Source organism: Lucilia cuprina, chromosome 5 (genome assembly GCF_022045245.1).
Source record: "Lucilia cuprina isolate Lc7/37 chromosome 5, ASM2204524v1, whole genome shotgun sequence".
In the NCBI taxonomy this organism is placed as follows: Eukaryota; Metazoa; Arthropoda; class Insecta; order Diptera; family Calliphoridae; genus Lucilia; species Lucilia cuprina.
Genome location: NC_060953.1, coordinates 4,871,434 through 4,882,575, shown reverse-complemented (window position 1 = coordinate 4,882,575; position 11,142 = coordinate 4,871,434). Strand labels below are relative to the sequence as shown.

General features: G+C 20.9%; 1 protein-coding gene across 1 annotated transcript in view; it reads right to left on the bottom strand.

Annotated features, from left to right (window-relative positions):
* Positions 1-11,142, bottom strand: part of LOC111681231 (rab11 family-interacting protein 4B) — an 86,800-nt gene that overhangs the window by 37,095 nt on the left and 38,563 nt on the right. Inside the window, exon 7 of the mRNA XM_046953309.1 lies at positions 10,647-10,783. Coding sequence (XP_046809265.1) covers positions 10,647-10,783 — 137 coding nt within the window. The remainder of the gene's footprint in view (positions 1-10,646; positions 10,784-11,142) is intronic.

The following is an 11,142-nucleotide window of genomic DNA, read 5'->3' as shown; positions in this document are numbered from 1 at the left end:
TAGACTAGACTATAGACTAGACTATAGACTAGACTATAGACTAGACTATAGACTAGACTATAGACTAGACTATAGACAAGACTATAGACTAGACTTTAGACTAGACCAAGTAAGAGATGAAAAATTATAAAAAAAGTTCTGCAAAAGTGCTATAGTACTGACTTTTCCATCTCTGATTTGGACAGAAGAGCACAAAAAACATGTTTTCTTATTAAGAGTTAAAATTTAATGAATGAAACCGGCATTTTTTCTACTTAAAAAGTTAAGAAATTGAGTAAATTTAATTAATTTTTAGGTTATTTATATTTTTATAAAAAATTTTAAATATTTATAGAAAATTAAAAAAAAAAACTTTTTTTTTATAAATTAAAAGAAAACAAAAACAAATATCATTGCAAATTAAACAGAAACAAAATATTGGTTTAAAGACCATAATACGAAAATGTTAACAGTAGAAAAAATGTCGTTTGCCTTGCAAAATACAACTTATGTTGTGAAAATCGAAACAACAACTAATGGGAATGAAAGCTAAGCAACAGAAGAAGAAAACTTTTAGAAGAAAATGTGAAAAATTGGAGACAATTTTTATATAAAACTTTAAGAAGGAAGCAAAATTTTTTTAAGAAATTTATAATTTTTTTCTTTTGAACAATTTTAAGCAAATTTTTGTTTTAACATTGAATTTTTTTTCATTATTTTCCCTTCGCCCACCTTCCCGGTATGTCGATTTGAAAATATAGTTATCTATTACTGGTGTATGTTTCTCTCTTATTTTAGCTTAAAATAGCTTTAACAGGCTAACAACATTATTGTTATTGTCATTGTAAATATTTTGCACAAATATATAAGAAACAAATAGAGGTCTAAATAAACTAAATAAATACTAAACGAGTAGGAGAGTAGGAAAATATAAGACAATAATGAAACTAAGAAGAACCCTACAATCAAGTAAAAAAAAAAAAATTAATGTGATAAACTAATTACGTACCTCAAGTAAGACAGACAGACGGACATTACTTTAGGGATTTGATATGTATATAGATATTCTAAAATATCTCAAATGAAGGTAGACTAAATAGCAAACCTAACGATAAAACTAAATATATCATAACACTTTGCTGTAGGGTGTCCTAATTAATGAAAGATCCATGACAAAAATTATGTTTAAAAAACATTATAACGTAAGAAAGACAGACAGACATTAATATCAAGATTTGAAGAGTTTATAAATAATCCCTAATATTTCAAATGAAAGTAGACTTGATAACAAATCTAACGATATAACTAAATATATTGTAACATTTTGCTGTAGGGTACCTCAGTCTTTAAAAGAAACATGAATATAGATTAAAAACAACATTCCTTAAGAAGGAAAGACGGACATTAATATAAGACTTTGGAATGTAAATAGATATTCTTTTATATCTGAAATGAAAGTAGAGAGTATAGCAAAGCCAACGATATATAAAACTCTATGTAAACTAACATATTACTGTAGGGTATTAAGCTAGGAATACAAAGCATTTTGTAAAAAATTTAATTAAAAAATAACTTTTGAAAGGAAGACAGACGCAGCTACAAGGATTCAGTTAGACTAAACACATTTCTTAGTAACTCAAATGAATATAGACAAAAGAACAAACCCAACGATATATTTAAATATATACTAACACTTTGCTGTAGTGTTTTAAAATGCTTTACGTGTAAAACTTTAACAAAATATTTATTTTGAAAGCAAAAACTCAAAAAAAACAGACAGACCGACAGACGTAGCTAACAGATAATCCATCTGATAAGCCTAACATTTTAAGGTAGGGTGTTAAAACTAGGAATACTATAACGTTTTGTATAAATATTTATTCTAACACAATTGACAAAAACAGATTAACGCTTGTTTTATTTTGTTAAGCTGTTTCTTTCTATTTTCAATTTTTTGCACTTTATAATGGCTATTCCTTTAGCAAAAATTATTCTAGAATATTGCAAAGTTAAACAAACACAAAATGGAAAAAAAGTAAACCCAGGTGGGTTTTCAAAAATCATTATTTGCAAAACATTTATTGTCATGGCAACTAACAAAAGGTAAAAAATAGTAAAAAAGACATTTAGCTAACTGAGTAACTAAATAAAATGCACGAGTTAAGGCTAAACAACTTGAGTTTGCCAAAATATTTTCGCAAGATTAGCTAGTTTCTGTTTAAGATGTTTTATTTTTCCCCCATAATCCTATTTAAGGTTATTTTTCTACTTACTCTGTGAGAGGTTATAAAATTTGCTTAAAAGTTAAAAGGCAATAAAAAAAGACATACCTGAAAATAGAATAAAATAAAAATGGGAAAGTAAATTAGAAAATTGAAATCAATTTGTTTAAACTCAAAAGTAGGCAATAGTTTTTATAAGCTTAAAATTAAGCCTAAAAGGTAGGCAATAATCATAAATGAGCAAGTTTACTATAATATTGTGAATTATTTTAAAGGAAATTTTTAAGTATTCTTAAAAAAAAAAACCTTAACTTATGAATAGTTTTCTTAGAATTTCAAACATTTTCTTTGGCGATTTTGAAACTTAATCAGTTTTTGAAAACTACATACTTAAGGCTTTAATGTGAAATATTTTAAAAAATTTTAAAAAAGTATTTTTCTAACAAAAATTTGTAATTGAAAAAATTTTCTTCTTAATAAATTATTTTTTTTTATACCTGATGTTAATTAACATTTTGTTCAAAATTTTGAAAAATTTCTTTTAGCGTTTTGAAATTTTAGCTGTTTTTGAAATCCTTACACTTTAAGCTTTTTTTCGAAACATTTTTCAAATTTTTAAAAATATATTTTTTTTAACAAAAATTTCAATTGAAAAAAATTTTCTTGCAAAAAAAAAATATTTTTTTTTAATTAATGTTATTTAACTTTTTGTTCAAAATTTCCATAATTTTCTTCTGCAATATTGAAAATTTAACTATTTTTGAAATCTATACACTTTAGGCTTTATTTCAAAATATTTTGAAATCTTTAAAAAGTAATTTTTTTAACAAAAATTATAATTAAAAAAAAAAAGTTCTTTTAAAAAAATTATTATTTTATACTGGGTGTTAATTGATATTTTCTTCAAAATTTTAAAAAATTTCTTTTACCGTTTTGAAATTTCAGCTATTTTTGAAATCCTTACACTTTAGGCTTTATTTCGAAATATTTTTCAAATTTTAAAAAATATATTTTTTTAACAAAAAATTTAAATTGAAAAAAACTTTCTTGCAAAAAAATATTTTTTATACTTGATGTTTATTAAAATTTGCCTTGAAATTTTAAAAAATTTCCTCTATAGTTTTGAAATTTCAGCTATTTTTGAAATCCTTACACTTTAGGCTTTATTTTGAAATATTTTTTTCAAATTTTTAAAAATATTTTTTTTACAAAAAAATTCAATTAAAATTTTTTTCAAAAAAAATATTTTTTTTACTCTTTATGTTAATTAATATTTTGTTCAAAATTTTGAAAAATTTCTTTTACCGTTTTGAAATTTCAACTATTTTTGAAATCTATACACTTTAAGCTTTTTTTCAAAATATTTTTCAATTTTTTTAAAATATATTTTTTAAACAAAAAATTTAAATTAAAAAAAAATTTCTTGCAAAAAAGTATTTTTTATACTTGATGTTAGCTAACATTTTAGTCAATATTTTAAAAAATTTCTTTTAACGTTTTGAAATTTTAACTAATTTTGAAACCTTTACACTGTTAACTTTATTTTGATATATTTTGAAAATTTTTCAAACAAAAATTTTGTATTCATTTCTTTTTAAATTTTTCATAAATTAATCTACTTTTTATTAATTGGTTTTTGTAAATATTAATACAAATATTAGTTTTTTGGTTTAGTTTCATGACTCTCTGACATTTTTGTTTTAATTAATGTTTAATTTCTTAATTTTTTTAAAATTTTATTTAATTTGCCCCTCTATGCGTATGATTAATAATTAATTTGACTTAATTTACATTTTTCTTAATAACTTTGTTATTTCTTAAACGATTTTGAAAATTTCAATGGATTTGTATTCAAAACTCTTTCGGCTTTTATTTAAAACAAACTAGAGATTTAAAAAAACCATTCAGAAGTTAAAAATTTTTGTTCAAAAATCATTACTTTAAGAAAATTTGAAAGATTTTTTTTTAGCTTTAGAGTTTTATAATGTATGCCCTCATTTGGTTTTCTTTTTGCTCCATTTATTTTGTGTACAAATATAAAGATATATTCCCATTAATTTATTTTTTATTTTTTGAGATTTTCTCAAACACATGCTGTGCTTTGTATTATGTCTTATAACAAATTACAATTATGTAAACAATTGCAAAAGTCAGGGGGGAAAATTATTTGAATTTTATTTCTAACCAAAAAAATAACCAGAAGCCGAAATATGTTGAACAATATCTATACAACTTTGTTATACAGATATCAAGAGTAAAGACTGGAGGAGCAATTAGGGGCCAAAAGAGGGAGCGTTAAAAAAAAACATATGGCCGACAATTTGTTTACATTAACTAACTCCCGCCGTTGGCATTATTAAAATGTAGTCTATAAATTTTGTAAACAAACATAAGTGTTGCCAATTTGTAGGGTTTTTTATTTGATTTTTTTCTTTAAATTCAAAAAGTCTTTTTGAATTGGAAAAAATTTTTTGTGTAGCTGGAGTGGGAAAGAAAAAGATTTATTTTCAAAATTTTTTTGTTGCCATAATGTTGGGTAATTTTTTTGGATTGTTTTTGTTGCGTTTTTTCTAATTCTTTAGCTTACAGCTGGCTTCTTTGTTTTTTGTCTACTAAATTTAATTGTTTTTTTTATTGTTTTTAGCTGTTTTTCTTAATAGTTTAATGTTGCAGAAAATTTGTTTTATTAGAGCTTGGGAATCTTTTGTTGTTGCTGGAAATTTTAACATAATTATTTTTTTCTGTATTTTAACATCATTATTTTTATCTATTTTTTTACTGCTTATTTTAGCATACGATTTTTTCTAAATATGGTTTGTTCATTCATTCATTATTATAAAAACCAAAATGGAAATTTGTTTATGAACTCATTTACTTATAAGCACACACCTTAGACAAACATATTAAATAGAAATTCATTTCTTGCATATATGAGTGATTCTTTTTTACATACAATTAAAAAAATGTAATTAGAATTTATTTTTTTTTTTCTTTTTTTGAGAAAATATAAAAAAAATAAAAAAATATTTAAATAAAGAAAACACAAAAAAAAGAGATTGGTTTAAGGAAAAAGTAGGTTAGATTTGTAATTTATTAAACATACACCTTAAACTAGTTAATAAAATTAAAAATAATTATTTAATTTTGAACTAAGAAAAAAATTTTTAAAAAAATTTTAAGAGAAATTTAAATTTTTTGTTGTAAGAAAATTTTTTTAAAAATTTTAAAATTATTTTAACAAAAAGCTTAAAGTGTTTTTAATCTAAAACATTTTAAATATTAAAAATCGTTTAAAAAATACCAAAGTTATAAGGGAAAATGTAAATTAACCCATAAATTAATATTAATCATACGTGCTGTTGCACAAATTTTTTATAATTTAAAAAAATCCTAGAAAATTAAGAAATTTATAAAACAGATGGTTGAAGTTTTAAAAAATCGGAAAATTTTTAAAATTTAAAAGAAAAATTTTGAAAGTTCGTTGAAAAAGTAATAAAAATAAATTAATAAAAAAATCAAAATTTTTTAGCTAAATTTTTTTAAATTTAAATTTTTTGTTAAAAAAATTAATTTTAAAAAATTTCTAAAATATTTCAAATGAAAGCTTTAAGTGTAAAGTTTTTAAAAATAATCAAATTTTCAAAATTATTAAAGAAAAATTTTTAAATTTTGTTGAAAATTTATATGAACCTTGTAATAATAAAATAAATTTTTTAATCAAATTTTTTTTAATTAAAACTTTTTGTTAAAAAAATAAATTTTTAAAAATTTTCAAAATATTTCAAATAAAAGCTTTAAGTGTCAAGTTTTCAAAAATAGTAAATTTTTTAAAATTATTAAAGAAAAATTTTACAATTTTATTGAAAATGTATATGAACCTTTTAATGAAAAAATAAATTTTTCAATTAAAAATTTTTTAATTAAAACTTTTTGTTAAAAAAATAAATTTTTAAAAATTTTCAAAATATTTCAAATAAAAGCTTAAAGTGTAGAGTTTTCAAAATTAGTAAAATTTTCAAAATTGTTGAAGAAAAATTTTGAAATTTTATTGAAAAGGTATATGAACCTTGTAATAAAAAAATATTTTTGAATTCGAATTTTTTTTTTTTTAAATTAAAACTTTTTGTTGAAAAAATAAATTTTTAAAAATTTCTAAAATATTTCAAATAAAAGCTTAAAGTGTAAAGTTTTCAAAAATAGTAAAATTTTCAAAATTTTAGAAGAAAAATTTGGAAATTTTGTTGAAAATGTATATGAACTTTTTATTAAAAAAAATATATTTTTTTACCGATTTTTTTTTAATTTAACTTTGTTGTTAAAAAAATAAGTTTTTAAAAATTTCTAAAATATTTCATAATAAAGCTTAAAGTGTAGAGTTTTCAAAAATAGTTTAATTTTCAAAACTTTAGAAGTAAAATTCTTAAAATTTAAAAATTTAAATAAAATAATAATTAATATTAATCATACGCTTAGAAGCTTAAAAACAAACTAATTAAAAATACATTTAAAAGGTCTTTATATAATGAGCTTTCTGGAAATATTTATAAGCTTATTTACACAACAATTAAGTTCTTTTTTAACTTAATATACTAGAATTTTGTTTAAAAATGAGACATGCCTTTTTTGCCACTTTTCTTGCTAATTTCTTTTAACTGTTTCTATTTAATCTCTATTTCTAGTTTAGGCTAAAGGTTTAGGCATATAAGAAAAAGAAAACCAAACCAAGTAAGTATATTTTTAGGCTGCTGACTAGAAAAAAATTGATTTTCTTTTCGAGGCCATTTTTTCCTTTTTTACATTCTATGACATTTTCTTTTTTCTTCTTTTAACCTAACGATAAGTGGAGGTGGTAGTTTGTGAAAAAAAATCCATTTAGCCTAATTTAAGGTTAATAAACTTTTTGAATAATTTATTCATATTATAAAACAAAGTTATAAGCTGAAAAGTAACACATGCAGAAATTCCCACAAAAACAAAATGAAAAAAAAAAAATATGATTGAAGTTTTAAATTATTTATAAAAATTACTTGTTTCTAGTTTAGCTTTTTGGCAAATTATCATTTAATGATTTATTGACAATACAAATATGCTAAGCTGCTTGAAATGATATTAAGTATGTAGGTTGTATAAAAAATCAAAAAACACCTACAATAATTACAATTAAAGCTGGAAATTAATCCAAACAACAGCTGTATAACAATAATTTAAATTAATTTAAAAATTTTGTACATTTTGTAACAATTTTTTCTATAAAAATAAAACTTTTTAAAATCTTAAATATTTTCCATTCTAAAGCCTTAGATGTTTTGTATAGAAATTCATTTGAATTTATAAAATCCCTGACAAAATACCCAAGTTATAGGCGAAAGTGTAAATTTACAACATAATTAATATTACTCATACGTACTGTAGCAAATTATATAAAAATTTAAAAAAATCTTAGAAATTTGGCAAAAAATTAAAAAAAAATACAAAATCGATTGCACAGGCAAAAGAGAACTTAATTTCAAATTTTGTTAAACAAAATTTTAAAATTGTATAAAAAATAAAACTTAGATTAAAAATTTTAAAAAATATTTTTTTATTTTTTTTTTTAATTAAATTTTTTTGTTAAAAACCATAATTAAGTCATAATGTTTTATACATCATTTAAAAGCTTAAAGTGTGTAGTTTTAAAAAATGTTTTAATTTTGAAATAAGTAAAATAAAATTTTCGAAATTTGTTTGGACAAACCAAAAAAATTGAAAAATATATATCTTTGAACAAAAAAAAATTTTTTATTAAAAATTTTTGTTAAAAAACTATATTTTAAAAAATGTTTTAATATTTCTTTAAAAAGCTTAAAAAGTATAGTTTACAAAATTTATAAAAGTTTTCAATTTTTTAAAGAAAAACTTAAATAATTTACATTTTAAATAATAAAACCTAAAATTTTTATATTAAGTTTTTTCAAAAATTATTTTTTAATAAAATTTTTTGTTAAAAAAATATATTTTTAAAAATTTTAAAATATTTTATAAAAAAGCTTAAAGTGTGCAGCTTTCAAAACTAGTAAAATTTTTCAAAATTTAGAAGAAAATTTTCATATTAAGTTTTCTAACTTAAAATTTTAAAATTTAATATTTTTCTGAAAAAAATATTTTAATTAAAAAATTTTGTTAAAAAAACTAATTTTTTTAAATTTCTGTTATAAAGCTTAAAGTGTGTAGTTTTTAAAACTGTTTAATTTTTTCAAACTTTAGAAGAAAATTTTTGAAAATTTGCATATTAAGTAATATAATCTTTAATAAGAAATTTAAGTTTTTTTTGGAAAAATGTTTTTCATATGAATTTTTTTGTTAGAAAAATATATTTTAAAAATTTTTTTAAAAATTCTATCATAAAGACTAAAGTGTAAGGTTTCCAAAAATGCTAAAATATTTGATACTTTAATACGAAAGTTTTGAAATATTGAGTATTAGGTGAACAAACCCAATAACGAAAATATAGCATTTTATCGAAGAAGCAAATTTTTGTTATAATTTTTAATTAAAAGTATATTTTTTAAAAAATTTTTAAATATTTCATATTAAAGCCTAAAGTGTGTAGTTTTCAAAAATGTTAAAATTTTTTGATTTTTTAAAATATTAAAAATCAACCTTTTAAAAAAAAAAAACCTGCAAAATTTATACACAATTTATTAGTTTGTTGGTGGAATATTTAATTGTTAAATAATTTTTTTCCAAGTTTTTTTCTTTACAAATTTTGCAACGGATATTTACATTTAACGTTAACACGTGTTCAAAATGTTTAATACCATTATTTAACAAACTCCCTTTAAACATAACACATAGACAGACACACACAGTCTTGACAGACGGATAGAAAGAAAGACAGACAGACAGACAAGACACACACCTTGTATTGTAGTTTTGTTAAAAACTAAGGTGTTTTACCAATTCAAGAATTATTAACGTTTCTTGAGGTTTCTGACACCCAAACACATAAGAATGCTTAACAAGAATTAAATGACTATTTAAAGAAAATTGCATAATTTATTATGAACAAAAAAAATGTTGCTAGAAATAATTTATCAATAAATAAAACTGATATGCATATTACACTTAAAGGAAGCAGGGTTGTTGAAAAGACAATTGAAAAAGGAAATAAGTTGAATGCAAAATTTTTATTTCAAATGGTAATTAAATTAACATGCAACAAAGATATTTTTATTATTGTTTATTTGTTTAACAATTAAAAGAAATGAAAACAAGAAAAACAAAAAAAAAAAAAAGACAATGTTAAGGAAATGTTAAAAAGATGTTTTAAACTTTATAAAAAGATCACGTAATTTTCTTTCAAAACAAAAAAAACGGAAAACGGAAGTTTATTATTAAAAAAATTTAAACTTATTTTTTAATAAAATTTAATTTAAGAACTTTTAAAAAGGAAGTAAAGAAATGAAATAAAGTTTAAATATTAAAAATTATAATAAAAAACTCAAAACTATATAATGAATTAATACTAGTAATTCATTAATATAGTTTTAGCTCAAAATATTTATAAATATTTTCGAAAAAATTCTAAAACTTTAAACAAAATTTAAAACAATAAAATTTTGAAAAAAAAATAAATTTTAACTTTGCATGAAAATTTTTGTTATTCAAAAAATCTACAAAAATCTAAAAAATTGTTATGCTAAAAGCCTTAAGTGTTTACTTTATAAAACCGTTACAACTTTTAAAATCGCTAAAAAACTATAAGAGATATAAGGAAATTTGTAAATTAACTCCTAATTAATATTAATCATACGCACCCCTAAACAAATTTTAAAAAAAATTCAAAAAAATCCCACAAAAAATTACGGAATCATTGAACAACTAAATAAATGCTTACAAAAAAGAAACTCAAAAATAATTTGAATTTCTTTCTCAGAATCACATTTCAAAAGTATTTCTTTATTAAAAATTTATTTACTTAATAAATCTAAAGTGTTACCTCAACGACTTCTTTCTTCTGCCTAACATTATTTAATCACTAATAAAACAATTTAACTTTATCTCTACGTAACAATCGCTTTGTGAAAAATCACTATTGAAAAACCAATTATTTTTTTTCACAAAACTAAACGTAAATACAATAATAGATAAGTGTTTAAAATACTGCCACCTTTAGTAGCATTTTCAATGTTAGAAACAATGACCTTGCGATAAAAGTTAAAAAAAAGCAACAACAACATTAAAACACTTTCCAATACACAGTAGTTTTGTGATTTTGGTTTAAACAATGGGGTGAGAGAAAAAAAAACCAACAACTCTAACCATTAACTAAATAACAGTGTTAGTGTGTGTGGGTGTCTGTCTATTGGAAAAAGAAATGCCAAAGAAATTGAAAAATAACTTTGTTTGAAACTTGCAATTGAAAAAAATTAACTATAAACAGGGAATAGCAAAAAGTGTAGTTACCTTATAGTTAATATTTTGTACATCCTCCATATCGGGATACATATCAGATTCGGAATTATCACAGTTGGAACTACGACCTGAGGAATTGAAACTGGAAGAACGATAAAGTTGGCTGAAAAGAGATAAAAAGTTAAATTAATGAAAATGTAATAACAAAACTAACTAACCAACCAACCAACTAACTAACTAACTAACTAACTAACTAACTAACTAACTAACTAACTAACTAACTAACTAACTAACTAACTAACTAACTAACTAACTAACTAACTAACTAACTAACTAACTAACTAACTAACTAACTAACTAACTAACTAACTAACTAACTAACTAACTAACTAACTAACTAACTAACTAACTAACTAACTAAATTACTTAATAACTAACTAACTAACTAGAACTGAACTAGAACTGAAATAGAACTGAACTAGAACTGAACTAGAACTGAACTAGAACTGAACTAGAACTGAACTAGAACTGAACTAGAACTGAACTA